Source organism: Botrytis byssoidea, assembly GCF_014898295.1.
Source record: "Botrytis byssoidea strain MUCL 94 chromosome Unknown BBYS_035, whole genome shotgun sequence".
Classification (NCBI taxonomy): Eukaryota; Fungi; Ascomycota; class Leotiomycetes; order Helotiales; family Sclerotiniaceae; genus Botrytis; species Botrytis byssoidea.
This window is the reverse complement of record NW_024065876.1, coordinates 210,185-229,727: the sequence shown is the minus strand read 5'-3', so window position 1 is coordinate 229,727 and position 19,543 is coordinate 210,185. Positions and strand designations below refer to the sequence as shown.

The window sequence follows — 19,543 nt, the reverse complement described above, 5'->3', positions numbered from 1 at the left end:
AGTGGTGATCAACTTAGTAGTTAAACGCTATTGCATCGCTATATTTAGAGCTGGAGCCTCCTAGACGATTTTTAGGATGTACCTTGCTTGCTTGGATCCAAGAATGTGTACTGAAGCCTCCGATACCATGTCACTCGGAACAAAGTTGATGTTTTATAATCATGGGTGGAAACTTGAGCCTGGTCTCTTTCGTTGTACAAGGTCACTGTAGTGCTGATAGTACCTCAAAGAACACGATATTCATAAATGCTAGATGAGATAACAAGTTTAAGATTAAGAGTTCGTCGAATGTATATCCCCGAGTACTACGATTTGAGTATATATCTCAAAGTACCGTGATTTGGACTTCCGGGTACAAATTGCTTTCTCCAATCCTCATTGTCTACATCACATACCACAATATCCGCTAGGAATAAGGGAAGACTCATCGTATGGATATATTAGTAATAACCAAGCATTGGCAATACCGATAGTCCTCAACGGTCAACTGCACGTCTTTGCGTCCCCACGCTTTCTGGGTAGTTCACGCTAGAGTTTGAAGCAGTCTTAACCTAAGCGCGGAGTGGAATCAAGTATGTCAGTACGCCATCATTGAAGAATGATATGAATATTGAGGCACTGGGACAATCTCATCTATCTTCATGATCCGAGAAAAGAAAGAAATCATGATCTGTTTCTCAAAAATGACGCTCACTTTACCTCATCATCAACATTATCTATTTGATCTTCCAAATTTCGGAATCATTTTATGGTATAAGTGCAAGCCAAGCCAAATCTTTCGCAATCGGAATTCTCGGTTATGCAAGTCATGTGCAAGTCTAGACTCTAAATGATCCACTTTGGAATTAACTAACAGCAACTACCTAGGTATACTAGCCTCACTTGCTTGGGACTGACATCATTGATTGAGAATTGAGCTTTCTTTTATTGAGGCTCTGATTCCTCTTTATGACCCTTAGAACAGTTGAGAGTATTCTTCATGATGATATTCATCCATTGTCTACATCACACTTTCCCCAAGATGAAAGATATATGAGCACTGGAAACCTTATAAAAAGTTCAATCGATTGCCACATGTCCAAAACTGAAGTCATCTAAGACCTATAAAAGATCACCAATCAACGGCGTGTGATTGAAGTGTACTAAACCCAAAGATAAGGTGCTAGATTTAACTTTAACGTAACCGAACTCGAAATAAGCTTTGTGTCTTGCCACTTTTGGCTTGGACTACGCGATCATCATGGGGTAGCGTCAAGTCAGACTGTACTTTTTGATACGACTGAGCAAGTAGCTGACATTTGGGACCTTCAGAATAAACGCTATAAATTCTGGCTGATCTGGCAAACCAGCAGAATGAAGTATAAGAATGTCTTTGGTTCCCCTTCTTGTGTGATTTCTTCTGAATTCTACAAGAAATTCTATGAACAAATTGAACGGTTGTAAATGGTATTCGAGTTCCAATATCTGACTGGAACTTTGCAATAGATCTTGGAAGCACAATTCGGATTGTGAACAGCATCGCAGCTGCCTTTTCGACCAGAATGTATATTCCAGGGAAGCCCGAACATTCAGAGGTGGTCGTGATTCAAAAAACGGTACAGTCAGTCTTTAGAATGATGACTACTATAATTGGACAAACGCCACATCAATTCCTAGACAATAATATTCATACTCGTTCGGAGAAAATCACTTCAGATAGGAAGTCTCAAGATAGCGCTAAAACATGGATACTGGCCATACCGCTCGGTGTGATGGTTGTTGTCTTCCTTATTGTCTCATGTCTGGTCGCTATCAATAAAAGGCTGGAGCAGACAAGAGATCACTATACTCAACGACCCTTATCACGAACATCGACAACAAGATCACGAAAATTACGAAGTGATGTTCGCGTTTTACCCCCAGTTTATTCCCATAGACCGAAACCCACAGGAGAAATGGGCGCTGCAAGAGCTGCTTTGGGTGCTACCATTACTCCAGCTCCCATTATTCCAGCTCCCAGAAGTCCACCAATCGAAGAAGAATGTACAACAGGCAGCCCAAGAAATCAGAGCTACTGCCGACCAACCGGTCAGATTGGGGCAGCAAGGGTGGCACTTGGTGCGAGAGTTGAGCCAGAAGTTCGACAAGCAGGAGCAAATAACGACAGACCCGTCCGATTTCAACAAAGCTATGTTCCCACTGATATTGGCAGTCGAGTCGTCTCACGTCCTGTTGAACAGTCAGATTCTATATACACATTACGGCCTGGCGAAAGTCATGCAGACATGATGCAAAGAGTAGATAGTGAGGTACATCGAGTGGTCTCTAGATATCCTATCTTCGCGAATAACCTACCTAGTCCCCCACCAGCTCGTCTTCGTCGACCCAGTCGACCAGCAGGTCCAATGACAATAGATGAAGAAGTGAGTCGACAAGTAGCCGCATTTCCTATCTTCCAGCAAAACTCTGGAACTCAGCATGCAATGGCTACTGGCAGTAATGAAGAACAATATCGAGAATCTACTACGATCACCACAGCAAGCGCAAATGCAGAAATTGATAACGAGGAATTGAGAAGGGAAGTTGCGGCACTTCCTGTGTTCCAAAACACAGCTGATTACCGCTCGATGCCGACAAGGAGACCAGATCCGGTAACTCCAGGGTTCGTGACCCCACCGCCAGCGTACTCACACGCACCATCATATAGGGGATATGACTCAGACGAGGAAGCGCCAGAAAGTGAGGCAGATGATTCGGTTGATGAGGGAAATCGTGTAACTACTCCTTCTGCTTTACCTCCAGCTTACATCAGAGGAGATTATAGTCATTGAACAAGAAATCTGGAATTTTAGCGTTTGATATATTTTGCGGCAATGAAAACCTATCAGCGCCATTGGGATAGATGGGAGCCATATAATTTGGAGCAATGGGATGGACAAGGGTATTGGGATATACCAAACGCCATTATAGAAATATCAGTAATAATCCTATTCATAATATTTTATGTTCATGTCTCAGATATCAAAAGTGCTATTTGGAGTTTTGAATGTTTGAATGTTTGAATCCCTTGAATCTTTTCAGTCTGTTAATTTTTTCAAGAGATAAAATAAAATTAAAAGATTTAAATATGCAAGATGCTATTTGAGTTTATGTTAGTTATCTTTTTGATACTTGAGTTATTCATATATGGAATATTGTCATGTGAGATTATTACTGTAGAAGTATTGATTGGCGAGCGATATACACTAAAAAAGTATGCCTTTGTTCTGTAGAATAATGATAAAATCTGACTTACACTTCAAACACGTTCCAATAATGCACAGTCTTCATATGTTCGGATGATAGTCATGAACTAACAACTTGCAGCAAGCTGAAAAGCAGTCAAGCTTTGATTATAACTTAATAATCTGAGGAGATTCTGCTTGCTCAATGTACCCCATGCACCAAGGAATATCAGGAAACAACGATCTTTGTCGCACTGCGGTCCAGACTACTGGGAGCCATCAACTCATAAACCATCATGGCATCTCTCTCCAAGCATATTGCATCATTTGTGCTACAGCTAGAGCAGGCGATATTCCCTTCACTAAGGCTAACAGGTAAAGTGTAGCATCAATCCCACAGCTAATACCTCCACTACTAATAACCCTAACTTTCTTGTCTAAACTCAATTGTTCCTTCACATATCTGAAATTTAATGAAGCGGGATTCGGTATGACAGTTGTTGGGTTATAAGACGGCTTTTTCGCAGTATATGCATCGCAGATAATTTTAAGTTTCGGTAGAGTGAGAAAATGCGTCGTAGCGTTCAGACCCGAGAATATAGCCGCAGAGCCAAGAAAGAGTGCCCCGGTACATATCGACATTATTACCCGCCGGCTCTGTAAACGAGGTGATGGACCCAGTCGTGAAAATCCTTTGATGATGTTGAGCATATCTGAGAATGTACTATCTGTATGTGGATAGAGATGAGGAAAGATATCGTCGGGGAGTCCACCGGGTTGGATGAGAATATCATAATTCTCGAGGGTTTCAAAGGCTGTGAGGAAGGAGATGTGACGTTGAAGCTTTGCTCCTTCGGCTGAAGTGATGATATCATGTTGAGCTGCGATTGTAAGTTTGAAAGGATCTGCGCTGAGTGCAACATTTCCTAGCACGTCAAGGGGTCCATGAATATCAAGTGTGTTGAAAGTGTCATATGCGAGGAAAAGCACAGAGACTTGAGATGATTCTGGTGTGCCCTCCATTGAGTTATCTGGTTTGAGAGCCATTGAAACTGGATATAGCAAAGCACCCTTCAGAATGTAAGGATAGATGAAGCGAGGCTTCGACTCTTATGATGATTCAATGTATATGAGCTGAGAGTCGCGTCTGGGTCATACGAGAAATGCCAAAACTTAGACACCGGTGGACGCAAATTTGACTCAGCTTACCTGCTACCTACTTAACCTATGAGTGAGTCTTCTTTTGATGAGCGGTGTGACGGGGTTGCCAAACAAATGGGTTGACATGATCTTGATATATCTCTTGACAGGAGAAGACATACGCGATGTAAACAAGAGAATTGCCAAGGCGCTAAATTACCCCGCGCCTGGTAAGCATTGAGTTTCTGAGCTAATGCGAAATGGTAACGTGCAACAACATATCGTTGCAATGATAGGATGGATGATGCTTCTTTGGCTACAACATTTCATTTTCTTATACGAGCATTGGTTTAAACTATCTCAGCCATATCATGTCTTTTTCAATACTCAGAGAAGAACCTTACGCAGGAGACACAAGCGATGAACGAAATAAGATACATGGAACTCCCAAGGTAAACTGCTCTGTGTATTAAAAACAGGGTCACGGTCTTTTATGCTGACAATTTTCTATGTAGCTCTGTCTTACTATGAGGTGCAGTATGCATAGCATGAGTTGAGACCTGCAGCACAGCAGGGCGCTTTCGTGGGCAACCGAGCAACGGAAGGAATTCCCACAGAGACTTATGACCAATCTAGTGGTCCGGTCTGCACTCTTCAACATTATTGCTCCAAATGTTATAATAGTGGTTCATAATCCAGATAATCATAACTTTAGTTGTTTCTTGAAATACAAAATATAGAACTGTGCTAAGCAGGACATCCGCCCAGTGACAGGATCATGTCGCAGATTGCTTGGCGTTAAACTCGTGCAGGTGAGCATGCACGAATAGTCTCGTGTACTACATGTCGAGATACGAGGGGCATGAGCTTTTCATAAGTCAGCGAAGTGTTCCAGGTTCCCAAAGCTGGCTCTCGCAGTTCGTACGGACATTCGGGTGACGAGACAGTTGGGATAGGGCATTTCGTACGAGTGGTGAAGTGGTATCTTTAGCTGGATCCGAATATTGCATCTTGATCGGATTGGTTGATGCTATTTTTTGTGCAATAGAGAAGTTTATGAGCGGCTTTTGTCTTGGTGTAGAGGCTGGCCAAAATAGAAAAGAGTAGCTAAGACATTTCGTGTTTAATTTCCTGGAGGTGCAATACACAATAGGTTGCTAAAAGAATTAAGATATCGATGGAAAGGGAGAAAGAATTACGAGACCCGCTCTAATGAGGACTCTCATGCTGCGAGCACTTCTCTTTGTCTCTTTTGTTCTTCAAAACGATGCAGATAAGCCAAAGAAGACTATTTTACTTTGCACCTATCATCTACTTCTCTTCTTTGCGTTGCTTCTTCCCCGATCCACTTCCTCTGGTTCGAATGCAAGCATGGGCCAGACTGATCTTCTCCATAATGAAAACATATGATATGTTCCATGTTCCATGTTCCATGTTCCATGTTCCTGGCTACACAACAGTGGGGGGTAGATCCAAGTAGGTAGATCAAGCGCAATGCTGCTATCGCAATTACGCATCCATCATCCAAATTGACCAAAAATCCCGTATCGCGAAAACAGCTGACTTCGTGACTTGTACTGTAACTAGAAATGTTATTCGTTTGCAATTAATTAAGTAAATAATATGCGCCCTTCACCGCGTCTTCACGCCTTGCATTTGACAACTGATGACGTGAGGAGCAATGTAGCAAGATAAGGATATTACACTCTTATCCAATTACTGCGGGGTATAAGTAGCACTTACCTCTCTGATATATTCGGAATATAAACATTTTCCAAATCCAAAGACATATCACAAGTATCCATTATAAAAATAACTTATTTCAGGTAAAGGCTACTCACGTGGCTCCATTAAATTATCAAGATGTCATCAACTTGCACGACGACTTCCACAGCCACCCGCAAAACTTATCATGGTTCCTGCCACTGCGGATTAATTCGCTTCGTGATATTCATGAGCCTTCCACCCCCCGTGATCGAAGCAACCCCTTCTGCAAAAACTACCGTGCGTCTCCGCAAATGCAACTGTACCACCTGTCATAAAATGGGTCTTTTCCATATCCGACTTCCGGATTCTCCGAATGATTTCATGCTTCTAAGTCCCACAGGAATGCCGCATGAACAAGGTGGATGGCAGGATCAGGGAATGAAGAATTACCAATGTTTTGACAAAAAACATGATTGGTGGTTTTGTGGTATTTGTGGTGTGAGACCTTTCGCTACTGGATTGAATTTCCAAAATGGAGAAATGAGGAAGGTAAATTTGAAGGAACTTGGGGTTACCGAGGTTAACGGAGAGGAAGTCGGAGAGGGTGAAAGAGAGGTTTGGATGTGCCCGAAGGAAGGAGAGATGGATGGGAAGCCAACTGAGTGGATAGAAGGGGAGACAGGTTATCTGTCTGTGAATGCCATCGCGTTGGAGGCGGGCCAGGAGGGATGTGATCTGAGGGAATGGCATGAGAAGGGATGGATTAGTTACCTCGATATGTTGGATCTGAAGGAGGAAAACAGACTGGGTAGGCCATGGAGGGGCGGAATGTATTGAGCTAATGGTAACTATGAGATACGACACGAGGAATATTCCATCCACTGTAGGGGAGACAAGGTGAGATAGGTTCACTCTGAAAATTGCGCATGTGCGATGTTTCATGAAATACAATTTATGACTGCTCAACGGAGGGGATATAATCTAGCTAAATACAAAAAGAAAACGCAAAATCACAATTTACTGGGTACCCAATTCGGTTTCCTCTTCTCCACGAAACTCCTCACTCCTTCCTTCATGTTTGGCCCCTTGTCCATTCTACTATACCAATTTTGTTCAATCAATCTAGTACCCTCCTCCGCACCAACACCTTCCCATCCCATCTTAATACCTTCTCTACTCACGATAACACTGTCTGGGCTATTTGCTGCTATCAGCTCCGCCAGTTTGATAGCTTCCTCAACACTCTTGCCAGTTCCTACAACTCTATTGACCAACCCCCATTCCATCGCCTCTTCAGCCCCAAGTGTTCTTCCCGTTAACGCCATTTCCATGGCTCTCTGTTTTCCTACCGTCCGAACTAACCGAGTCAACGCTCCAGCAAGTGCCACGACTCCAATCTTCACCTCCGGTAATGCAAACACAGCATGAGATTCTGCAATCACCATATCCGCATTTATAATCATCTCACAGCCACCCCCAAAACATATCCCGTTCACAGCACATATGATAGGTTTCTTTCCGCCTCTCCGACTTAAACCTCCGAAACCAGATGTTGGTAATGAACGAGCTTGACTTGAGGCAGAAGTGGACAACGAATTATTGGAATCCCACTCTTTGAGATCTGCGCCTGCACAGAAACTCCTCCCAACACCCGTTAAGATGGCACATCGAAGGCCGGGCTCAGCGTCGAACCATCTGAAAACCCGATCGAGTTCGTTGTGGGTAAAGGTATCGAGGCAGTTGAGCGATGAAGGTCGGTTGATGGTTATGAGGAGAGTGGAAGCTGTTGGAAAGGATAGCAATGTGTTTTTGAGGGGCGTACCGGTGGACATATTGTGGGATTTTCGATGGCGGGGTATAGTTGAGGGATGTGCAGAGTAGAAACTGGAGATAAGATCAAGAGAGCAAAAGGGAAAATTGTGCAATGATTATCATACAGAATTTAATTTACATACCTAGTGCTTAGATCTGCTGTAGCTGAAAATGCGTTGTCAATGATGGTGTCTCCATATTTTGTGGAGAAGATGCCGAAACCTCGGCAAACTTGTCACAAGCCCGCAGGGGCATATATCATAGCCTAAACACTTGAATAGTTACACTGTACCCGTAGTGTGAACTATTTTCATGGATTGAATATCATTTACCTATACAATCTCCTACATTACAATAAGAACAGTTGTATTGTTCAGCCTCCAGGAGAGCTTCATGTCCAGTAAGCAAGAGAAGTGACAGCTTCAGTATCCTCTAAACCAGGCCATAATTCACCAGGCATTCTCATCAACACAGTCAAACAAGCCGATCTCAATATAGAGTGCTGAGCATACAATATTACAGTAGTCCCAGCTCTTGAAAAGCCCTTGCTGATTTCCTTGGTCATTCTTCAACAATGTTTCCAAGTTGGCACCAAGATGGTGACCCCGCTTCTGACAAGAATGATCTCAATCGGGTTCTATCTGAATGGTTTCTGATATCAATCTGCTTCCTGTAAAATTGCATCATCTCATCACAATACCTAACGAAACCGTGAGTCACATTGACGAGATGAGATGCATTCTGTTTGTCTTCAAAAGTCTCGCCGTTCGTGGCTTCAATGATGGATCTTGATGAAAGGTACAGGAGTGGAAACAGACTTTCACATGCTGGTATAGGTTTCATGATAGAGTCCTCCATTTTTCGAGGAGAAAGGCCACCTGCTTCAATCCAGGCAACAAACGTGATGAGCAACCATTTTTCTCCAGAAAAGAATGCCGTTTCTGCTCTAGATTTCTTGGGCGGATATGTATGAGAATTGATTCTGCTTTCACCTGTTCAAGATGAATCTTGACAATCATTTCAGCAAAGTGTGCTGGTCACCTTCTCACACATGTTGGTAGAATTGATCTGTACACATCCGCATCTGTTAAGGCCATAAATCCCGCTGCTCTTCCGATTGCATCGATGTGACTGTTAATTTGCCAGCCATATGACCTCAAGTCAGGCAGTCTTGCGTTTCTTGAGATTTCAAAACGCAGGCAACTCCTGCCCAGACCCCTATTATTAAATTTGCCGAAGACGGCGTTGGCTCATACACCTTTCTCCTGCCCTACTGCAGCAGTATGTGCTGCTCTGCATACACTCAAGTTTGATACAGAAACTTGAACGGTTAGTGTATAATGCACCAGTCCCCCAAGGATTGGACGTTTTGAGCGTGTCAAGGCAACTAAAGCTTCAGAAATGTTGAGTTCTTCCGTTGCCGGAGAACAGTGAGTGCAACGAGAGCAGAAGCGCCCACCTTGTTAGCCTAGTGTTAACGGGATAGCTTCTTGAGGCGATGCATCATGGTTTTGAGCATCGAAACCTGATATGCAACTGGGAGCAAAGTATGGACACAGCCGATCCAACTACTGAGACATAAGTCATGCAAGCTACTTGAGTTCGTGTAACCATGAAATCTTTTACACTCGCTCCTCTAAAAGCACGTAGAGAAACTGCATGAATGCCGAGTAGCATTGCATTGTTACACCTAGGCATCTGTTAGTTCCAAACATTACTACGCCAAAATATCGGTGGATCGGATTCAGTCCAATAGTTTAAGTGCTGCCGATATCTAGTTCATCCATCGAAGTATGTATAGTCTAGAGAATCCAGCGAATAGTACTCGGGAAGCTCGGCAAAAGAGACTGCTGCGAAAATTGGAAGAATTCATGTGTAAATCCCGTTAAGCTTAGACTCTTGTGAGTGGCTGCCGAAAAGCTAAAGTTGAGAACTCGAATATCTGAACAGAATTGCCACAACATTGTTCTCACCTCAATCGGCCCTTGTTCAACTTTGTGGATAATTCCGGCTTCCAGATATACTGTTCTTTGCTTTCTATCGTTGAATCTACGCCATCAAACGGTAGTTACCCATTGCCTAGACTGTACCACTCCAAGTAGGTATTTATAAAAATCCGGCTCGCAGCCAGTCATTCGGCAGCTTTCAGTCTATGACGAAAATATAATCCGATATGCATTTAGTCTATTGGATGAGTTGTGTGTTGCAATTTGAATCGAGAGTTGAAGCTTTCTGAATTCTAAAACGCAGCCCGAGGCATTGCGAGCCGCGCTGCATCCTTTGAAGCAACGAAAAGCAATTACGTCCAAGATTCGGATGGTATTTACTTCTTGTAGTTACACCTAGATATCACCCAAGTTGAGACCATGACATTGCAATTTTAGGCAACTGTGTATCTATGTTGAGGGCCTACTTCCATCCACAATATGAGTGCGCTTAATAATAAGCCAAATTCCAAGATGTTTAATCCAACTACTGAGCGTACAAATACTATGTTAACGTAACTTGACTAGAAATGAGTCATGTCATGATATGGGCCAACATCCCCCCCCTCGTTTCTCTAGTTTCCGGGTTTATTCAACACGCAAAGAATCAGAAGTCATCAAATCTTCGTGAATCTGAAGATAACAGTTCAAAGACTACAGGAATATCAAACGTAAACAATTTACTTCGATTTGAAGTGCTGTCTTTCATTATGAAATTCCGAAGTGAACTCTAATAAATCGAAACGCTGAATAATAATCATACTCTCAATCTCACGAATCCTTTCAAAAGCTTTCCAATGCAGAAGAGAAAACTCTTACGGTTCTTGATTCAACATTTCATGATCATTCCATATTTCATGTGAGCCCAGAAACTTTCCAAGGAAATCTCGCGTACAGTGTATGAGTCTAGAAATCAGAAAAGGGGGCAGAATTCGTAAACGACTATGGTATATTGACCTTGCTCCGTATATGCCAAGCAATTGCACCACTAAGCACTTCTCTGTGTGAGCGATATATATATCCAGTTCTCAACACCATATCCAAGAGAATAAACAAGTATATGCTATGAGACGACTTTCATATACATCATTAAAATCTAGTGAGCCTGGGCACAAGCGGTCGGCTGTGTATCGTATTCATGGATGGTTTGTAATCTCATATATATTCTTACATTTTTCCCTAAAACTAATTTAAACTCTATCCTCCACTCATAAATACTACCAAGCGCGATAATATTCGACGAAGATTAGTCAGTATTGAATAGGACTATCTCGAACAATAAGTTGGGATTATAAAAAGAGAATATTCTGCCCGACTTTTCTATTTGGAGGGGCTGTATTAAAGAATCGAGATTAAAAATTAGGAGTCTCTCTCTATATATGGCAAGTTTGACAACCTGAATTTTAGGAGACCACACACTCTGTATTTGAGGTCGGCGTGGTGAGAGGGTGGGAATGGTTATTCATCACTTTTGAAGATACGTATATACTTACTTTCCCAAATGATGAGGATGAAGGAGGATGAAGAGGAAGATATTTGATGAGTAAATGGGTCAAGTAAGTATTTGAAAAATTCAAAATTCAAAATACAAGGAAAGAAAGGTCAAGTCTACTAGTTTGTACAGACACCGGCTGAACTAGCCTCGCGAGCATGAGAAGTGAAGGGAGAGTGATATACATGAAATTGGATACTGAGGCTAGAGTCACATATGATAACTGAGCGAAGTCATCTCGACAGAGATGAGGAGAACTAAGATCTTCCTAAGATATACAACTAAAACCTACCGAGCAAGAAAACAAGCGTAGATTTGCGGGAACAGGCCCGTCATTCAGATTACTATTTGAGGGACCTGCACAGAAATAATCGAGGAGAGCTTCTACTGATGGATGAGATAAAAATAGGATCAAGTCTTTTGCCAATATGCAATTAGTACTTTCTTCCAAACAAAACGGCTGGTAATGAATAATAAGACATCTTGAAATGAGAGGCATAATAAAAACCAACAATCTAGACATCGACTATCACAAACATGATCATCCCGTGATTTATCCCCATTCGCTTCCTCGATTCTTTCCCTATCGCAAGAACTTCAAAGGGCCTCCATAGTACCTAGTAGCATGAAAGACAGAAAAGCATCATTGGTGAGCTCATGACGGCATTGCGTAGAAAGCAAAGGGGAGTCTGGAAGAGCTAAAAACCAAGCAGGAGTTAAATAATACACAATATATATACGAAATTTTCTTAAATCCATCCCATCATGAAGAAACACATGACTCCGAATCCAAGCAAGCCTGCCCCCCTCGTATGTATCTACACGCCAAGACGAACGAATCGTGTCTCGGTCCCGATAATACATACCAGGATAGAATCCAATATCACATGTCACATGTCAAATCTCACATAGACCCAACACAACATCCATCCCAAATCAGTCAGCCGAGCAACCCCTGTCCAATTCCCCCTTCTCGCTCACACCATCTTGGGATCTTCGATATCTAGATCAATATCAATTCCTCCCCCCTCTCGGACAAGCCGCACCGCAAACCGCGCTCGCATAATAATCTCCTTCCCTATTGAATTCAATTGAGCTGCATACAAATTTCTCTTTACCAAACTTCTCGCACACCACATCTATTTAAATGAAGATAAGATCTTCAATGGATATGATAAATCAATACTGAGCACTGGTGCTGCATCCGGAGTACGCGAAGGTGCCATCCGCAATAAATGGAAGGAAAGACGTATTCCGCGACACGGTTTTCCTGTTGATTCTTGATTACTCTATCTATTTCATGTGTATACGAGACTTTTCCGAACTTCGATACGCTTCACGGAGTACCCGCAATCCAATTCACGAACCGAGCTCCTGAGATGGTGTGCTGCAAGGAAAACTTCGATGCGGTTCATCACTAAATTATGCAAGAGCGTTAGAGATCTAGATTTTGTGGTTCTTCACTCCGTAGACAAATGTGGGAAGATCATGATTGTAAATGCTAGATATCGGACCAGTCCTCCTTTTTATTAGTAGCCACAAATATTAAGATTTCATGCATGTTCGGATGCCGATGTCACCCTTCAGTCGCAATTCATGAAGAAAACAGGTACCCGACCGGATAAAAGCCTTTTGATCATTATCCGCACTATTTGATACAATTGGAAATACATGAAGTCGCCGCAACATCCGAGTGTACACGTGTCTATGAAGAAAATTTACCATCTTCATTCTTCAAGTATTGACGCACGCTTTGAATGAAATCGACAAAACTCGTTAGAGGAAAAGAGAAAATTATAAGATTAAAAACTAAAGACTAGAGTTCAAAAATGCAAAACTGCAGATATGACGTCATAAGATATACATCCGTAAAGAATTTCCGTAACGTCCCCCAATGCCCTTACTATCCTGTGCCTTCAGCCAAATTCCTACTAGAGTGTCGTCATGATTCGTAAATTTTCACATTTCTTCCATGGAAATTATGTACTTGTAATTGCCCCTTTAACTCTACTCGTCCAGTTTCTCCTCAAAATTACTTTTCCTCCTCGCTTCAGGCGCTGGCACATTCTGTGCAGCATTGCCTCCAACACTATCTGGACCAAAGTAATGCTGCCTCCCTTGTCCCACCCCCTGCGGTGGCGTTAATGGACTGACCACTCCGGGTCTCTCAACCTCTTGTTCAACCCCACGCTCCTCATGCGGTCTCTCAATCTGTATCTCAGGCGTTGGTAGATTCCCATAGTCTCCATCTACACTTACACTCGCATCACTAATTTGTCTTAAGTGAGTTCTTTCACTTTCAGTAACACTACTCAAATCACTATGAATTCTCTCCCTCGTGGTACCTCCTGCCTGTTCGTTGAGCGTCACACTATCCGCGCGAGCAGGAGAAATGGGAGAGGATCTTGGACCCGAGCTTCGAGAGACGGTGCTAGCATGCGAGTGATTGGAACCTGCGGATGGAGAGTGCGTGATGGGAGTTTGGTTACGGGAAATGTTGTTCCAAACATTAGACTTAGGGGATAGGGGCACAAAGCCTGTGTTGTGGAGTTCCGAGGGCTGAGATGTATCTACAAGGTAAGATTGGTCAATTTTTAATCTAAAAATCAAGGGCTGAGGGGTTACATACCCATCATTTCGTGAAATTGTGTATCACCTGGCATTTCGGCGGCGAATACGCGTGTGTGATCAGTGTCAGCTTCCGAAGATACCGCATTGAGTTCCGTTTCATCAGTTGTGACGGTAGGAGCCTTTACATCTCTAGGAGTAGAATAAAGCCATCGGAGAGTACGTCGGCGATTTTCATACAAAGTTCCAGCTTCACTTTGGCGATCCGCTCGCGAGAGGCCAAAAATCTTGCGACGACGATAGATGATAAAGCCTAAAATAAGAAGGGTGATGAAGAAGAGACCCAACACGACACCTAAAACAGGTCCAAGGTACGAAGGTGTTCCAGATTTGGTAACGATGGGTGTAGGAAGAGTTGTTCGGTTATTTGGAGGGGTTGATGAAGCTGGGGTATACGGATACCAGTTTGTGATTTTGGTTGTATTGTAGGCAGTTCCCAAGAGCTCTGTCATACTTGGATTTGTGAAACCTCCAGACGGTTTAGTTTGTGAAGCGCTACCCGTCCCAGAACCTCCAATCACAGATACGACTTGACTGGGTACAGTGTAATTACTCCAGACCAAAGGGTCATAAGAGTCCAGCCATTGCGGGTCACTGAGATTGAATATTTGAATCATACCACCTTCAAGGCATCGTGGAATCTCAGTAGTGAGAGCGGCATATCCACCCAAAACCATCATTTGATCAGGGTATGGTTTGACACACTTATGTCCAGCCCGACCATGAGTATCGCTTCCGGTGTAAACTTTCGTCCAGATGAATGAAGGAATCGAAAGAACATAAACATCATCCGAGAAAGCTTGCGTGGGGTGAATACCATCATAGCCTCCATACCAATAGATATTATGGCTTGAACCATCTTCAGCTGATGCAACTACCGTACATCCTTGGGTCAACGCCCCTGGAGAGTTTCCTGATGTTTCTTGTTCGTACCAAACTTTTTCAGCGATGTTGTAAATGGAAACAGTTGTCATGAAGCCGGGACTTATTTGATTCTGTTGATAATCAATAAACATGTTATATAATGGCAAAGCGTCAACTTACGCTTTGTTCGTTGGTAGATGCATTGTTGGCCTGGGCAATGCTAGAATAAAATGGATCGATAACTCCACCAACTGCGACCAATATTCCCTTATCCGAAACGGGAATCCAGGCAATTTCAGGATTCGCACGGCCTGGAACAGTCGACGGAAAAGAGTCATTAGACCACTTGGGTGCGGTTTGACTCGCCATATCAATGCTAATCAAAGTTTGAGATGTCACATTTGCTAAATAAGACGTATTTCTCGGGCCTGGCTGTTTATAAATAGGTCCAAAGCTTGCGGCTCTGTATCCAGAAAAATAGAATCCTAGATTTTCGGATGGAATGCTAACGGCTCCTCCGTACGTCACATATCTTGTCAAGCCTGCTGGTAGGTCGACTTGTTCAAAGCCTGGGTTGAACTGTTTACCAGGTGTACCATCCGAGTAGACTTCGTATGATATGGCAGAGTCTGCATCTGGAGTTGAAAAGGCATTCGTGAGAGACAAAAGCCCGCCATAAGTGTACCATTCGTCGTCGTTTGCAAACATTGCCCCATCAACATAGTTTGGTCCGAGATTACTGGCGGATCCTCCATTCGGAGCCTTGGAAATGGTTGTAAATATAGAAGAGATATTGTCTGATGTGTGAAAAGGAGTGCTAAAGTTGAGAAGATATACGAGTCCTAGTGGATTCCCTTGAAGAGAGTAAGTACTGTCTAAATATTTCAGCACTTGAACTTACCATCGATGACGGGAGGATCATATGTTCCATCGCTCATACCAGGCTCCCAGTACAACTCTCCTCCGTCAATATAGAAGGTGTCTCGTACCACCGCAGCTAGTATCGTCAATTGCTGTTGCAGTGAAAGAACATTAAACGTCTAAACGTCATGTTCGCAGAAACGTACCTCGGGGCGATGTCCAGTAACACAATGTCGTATTTACCTGACCTTCAAGCCATCCCGCTTCTTGTCCCAAGCATAATGGGACGAAAGCGCCAATCCAATAGATGAAACTCAACCGAATCATTATGAATAACAATTATGAAGGTTGGAAAACCTTTTTTGCGTGGTGCCCTCTGGATTGAAGATTGAAGAGGCCCGGCGCATCGCAAAACAACTTGTATCGTGGATGTACCTACACAAAAACCTTTTTCTTCCCTTTACCAATAAAGATCAATAGAGATTGTCGCCACTTCCGCCACCAAAACCAGCGATGCCTTGACTTTAATGCCTGATGTTCATCGAGACCGAGCAAGAATTCGGTATTCAAAGATGACAATTCTTCTGACTGTATCAATCAATGCACACGCACGGAAAGGAAAAAATGCGACCCTACCATCGGTTCAATGACCTCTCTTGAATCTGCCCGCTCTGGGTGGATTAATGGAGATCGACTGAGGATTGGTGGGGAGAATGCTTGAACTTGCATGCTGCAACAGCAGGGTAACTCAACAGACGGTTTGACAAGGTATGAAATATTGATACGGATTAGGACTTAGCCTTCAACATTCCCTGCAATCCATCAGCCTTGTGTGGGTGGAAAATAATTCAGCTGATGCCAACGCAAACTCATCCGATCTCCATCGTATACAACGAAAAGTGGTTTCAAGAAAACATAAATATAAGTTCCATGTCTTCACTACCAACACGAACGGGCGTCGAAAGTGGCAGATAAATATCAGAAACCAGCAGATTGATGGTTTACTAATTTAGTTTCATAAGAAACTACAATCTTGGTGTCTCACGGGTAGTTGCTGGATCATAAAAGTCAAGAAAAGCCGCGAGCATACATCGGCATTCTGCACATGTGCACCGATGCGAGGTACTCTGTAGGAAGCACGATGGCGACAATCACATGGTTCGGCAGAAGATTCCTTCTCAAGTTAGGATTGCGAAAGTAGGAAGGAAGTAAACGGGTCAATGTTGGTGTTGGTCGTTGCTTACGGGGTTGAAACTTGAATGAATCTTTCACTGGTATCCTCTTTTTGCCTGATGTGGGCTACCTAGCTCGATAAGAAATTTAGTCTGATAAGACAATGCGTTAACCCCAATTGGGTAATTAGCTTGTGGGACGGCAATCCACCCTGATTTCGAAACATTTCATCTGCTCAGTTAACAGCAGGTAAATCTCGTACAGGTCGGTTGACTCGACGAAAATTTCCATCTGAATTCAATACACATCTCTAGATTTCACCTATTGGACCAAAGCCTTGTTAATGACGCTAGCCCTGAGTTCTAATTACTTCACTACGCGTTGTAATAACCGAGCTAGCATTCATATCAAAGGGCCCGTACATCGATTGAGCGAGATATACGTCTAGGATATCTTTTTGGAATTCTACCAAGTTCTAGATTTATCTCTTGACATTCATGCCCAAGCCCTTTTTAAGCCAATTGGCCATTCCCATACAAGCCTCTACAACTTCTTCCTATATAATTCTCCGCCACATGCTCTTAGCTTAGCAGCCGCTTGCTCTGGGGTGATATCTCTTTGTGGTTCGGCCATCAATTCATATCCAACCAAGAACTTTCTCACAGTTGCACTTCTAAGAAGAGGAGGATAGAAATGCATATGCAAGTATGAAGCATTAATCTCCTCCTCAGTGCCTTCCAAGGGAGCTTGGTGAATGCCGGAGCCTATGTCGGTTAGCCAAAACTTTCCGCTCCACAATATAAGAAAGAGTGAGAGGGGTATATGCAGATACTCAAAAGAAACAATAAAAATGAATGCACTATGAGAGTTGAGGGTACTTACTGTAAGGAAAGCTAGTCTCGAACAAATTATCATATCTTCTCGTGACTTCCGCAACAGCCTCTGCAAATCCCAATTTCTCTGCATCGTTCAAATCAACCAGACCTCTTTTATGTGTCTTGCTAATGATCATAACCTCAAATGGCCAGGTTGCCCACCATGGACACACTACGAGGAAGCTCTCATTCTGAAATACAATTCTTTCTTCCTTTTCCATCTCAAGCTTGACATAATCTTCCAACAAATGTCGACCAGAATTTTCCTGGCGATATTTGAGAAGATTGACAAGTTCGGAAGCGGGCTCTTCGGGCAATCCGGTTGTAGTCCATATTTGTCCATGAGGATGGGGATTCGAACAACCCATTGCCGCACCTTTATTCTCGAAGATTTGCATCCATTTGTACTGTTGATTTGGGGCTCCAATATTATGGCCCGAGGGTGCAAGGGTAGTAGGTTGAGCTACACTTGCCAGGGGTGAGGAAGGAGACAAATGTGCGGCGTAGATCTCTGTCCATGTTTGTATGACGGGAAGAATCTGAGCAGGAGTGAGGTCTGCGAGTGTGAGGTTGTGCGAAGGAGAAAATGTTAGAACATAGCATTTTCCTGTAACGGGCTCCGCGCGTAGGAGAGTGTTTGAGAGATCTGAATGTTTACGTTATTTGTTAGATGTTGTCTTGGTATATAGAAAGAAGGGTAAATTATCCAAGTCAGGAGATGGAATGACTGAACAATAGGAGGCAAGACGACAAACGGACCTTTTGATTCCCCATCCTGCGCATACTCTGCCTGAACCTCCTTAACCGCACTGTAATCATTCACAAAAACAAAAGTGTCTTTATACTGTGGGTTAGAATCTCCCTGTGCACGTTTATTTCCTGGACACAAGTAACACTATAAGATACATTAGTCTGCGGTATCTGACTAGGGAATATCTTCGGCATACCGCAGCATCATATTCCGGAAGTGTAATCTTCGAAGCCGCTTCTTGCTGTCCTCTTCCATATATGTTAGTATTTATCCGGGGCAAGTTTCCATGTTTCCAGAGGATTCCCAAAACTTACTGCCATGGCCTCTTAGTACGATGAGGGGAGACAAGAAGCCAAGTACCCCGCAATGGGTTAAATCTCCTGTGTGAGATGTCGTCTAGGATCTTTTCTGGCATATTTCTTTTTGGATTTCAAGGTAATGCCAAAATATGTGCAGATTTGAAGTTGCAGGAAGAAGTTTTCGATTGCCTTTCCAATGAAAAAATTCGAAAAGAATAAATACCTACTAGGTAGTAATCTTACCTATGTGGTTCCTTCCAAGATTTTTTCCTATCTCGACCTTCCACTTTTGGTTCCTCGTGATATTACTCCGCAAAATCGAATGAAATGGCGGGGCTTGACTTTGTTCGGTTGTTTATCCGCGAAGTGGGGTAATGAGGATTTCACAGACGAACGGTGCTTAAGCAAGTATTCCACATTTCATCCCTTCATCCTCGAATGATAACGATAGGTAATGCATGTTTGACCAATCATTGCTGCAACGTATGATCCACCAAGACACCATTTGACTCCACTTATTACTGTACCTCGCACCAACCACCTCTTATTTTCTTTCCGTTTCTCGACCTCCCACTCGACCTCCATACGACCTACTCTCGGCTCCTTCATCCATTATCCATTTGCTTTCTCTACCCAGATATCTCTCTACATATGCAAGTATTGTAGAATTGAGGCAACGAAAGGGTAGAAGCGATCACCTGCATATTAGGTCGCATGCAATCGAGGCACCATGATGACGATTGCGAGAGTGAA

At 43.1% G+C, this 19,543-nt stretch overlaps 7 protein-coding genes across 7 annotated transcripts; 3 read left to right on the top strand and 4 right to left on the bottom strand.

Moving 5' to 3' along the window:
• Positions 1–1,541: 1,541 nt before the first annotated feature.
• On the top strand, positions 1,542–2,810 carry EAE97_011284 (uncharacterized protein; the record flags this gene model as incomplete). The annotated part of the gene is made up of 1 exon (XM_038881799.1): positions 1,542–2,810. The coding sequence occupies one exon, from the start codon at positions 1,542–1,544 to the stop codon at positions 2,808–2,810; it is 1,269 nt and encodes a 422-aa protein (XP_038727377.1).
• A 687-nt stretch (positions 2,811–3,497) lies between these two features.
• On the bottom strand, positions 3,498–4,250 carry EAE97_011283 (uncharacterized protein; the record flags this gene model as incomplete). The annotated part of the gene is made up of 1 exon (XM_038881798.1): positions 3,498–4,250. The coding sequence occupies one exon, from the start codon at positions 4,248–4,250 to the stop codon at positions 3,498–3,500; it is 753 nt and encodes a 250-aa protein (XP_038727376.1).
• A 387-nt stretch (positions 4,251–4,637) lies between these two features.
• Positions 4,638–5,037, top strand: EAE97_011282 (uncharacterized protein; the record flags this gene model as incomplete). The annotated part of the gene is made up of 2 exons (XM_038881797.1): positions 4,638–4,795; positions 4,891–5,037. Exons 1-2 carry the CDS (start codon positions 4,715–4,717, stop codon positions 5,035–5,037), a joined length of 228 nt encoding a protein of 75 aa, XP_038727375.1. The 5' UTR covers positions 4,638–4,714.
• Positions 5,038–6,206: 1,169 nt separating this feature from the next.
• EAE97_011281 (uncharacterized protein) lies at positions 6,207–6,887 on the top strand (the record flags this gene model as incomplete). Its single annotated transcript, XM_038881796.1, has 1 exon — positions 6,207–6,887. The coding sequence occupies one exon, from the start codon at positions 6,207–6,209 to the stop codon at positions 6,885–6,887; it is 681 nt and encodes a 226-aa protein (XP_038727374.1).
• Positions 6,888–7,060: 173 nt separating this feature from the next.
• Positions 7,061–7,882, bottom strand: EAE97_011280 (uncharacterized protein; the record flags this gene model as incomplete). The annotated part of the gene is made up of 1 exon (XM_038881795.1): positions 7,061–7,882. One exon carries the CDS (start codon positions 7,880–7,882, stop codon positions 7,061–7,063), a length of 822 nt encoding a protein of 273 aa, XP_038727373.1.
• A 5,464-nt stretch (positions 7,883–13,346) lies between these two features.
• Positions 13,347–16,019, bottom strand: EAE97_011279 (uncharacterized protein; the record flags this gene model as incomplete). The annotated part of the gene is made up of 5 exons (XM_038881794.1): positions 13,347–13,909; positions 13,969–14,962; positions 15,012–15,685; positions 15,733–15,828; positions 15,899–16,019. 5 exons carry the CDS (start codon positions 16,017–16,019, stop codon positions 13,347–13,349), a joined length of 2,448 nt encoding a protein of 815 aa, XP_038727372.1.
• Positions 16,020–17,408: 1,389 nt separating this feature from the next.
• EAE97_011278 (uncharacterized protein) lies at positions 17,409–18,906 on the bottom strand (the record flags this gene model as incomplete). The annotated part of the gene is made up of 5 exons (XM_038881793.1): positions 17,409–17,629; positions 17,748–18,386; positions 18,500–18,635; positions 18,688–18,739; positions 18,806–18,906. The coding sequence occupies 5 exons, from the start codon at positions 18,904–18,906 to the stop codon at positions 17,409–17,411; spliced, it is 1,149 nt and encodes a 382-aa protein (XP_038727371.1).
• Between the last annotated feature and the right edge of the window lie 637 nt (positions 18,907–19,543).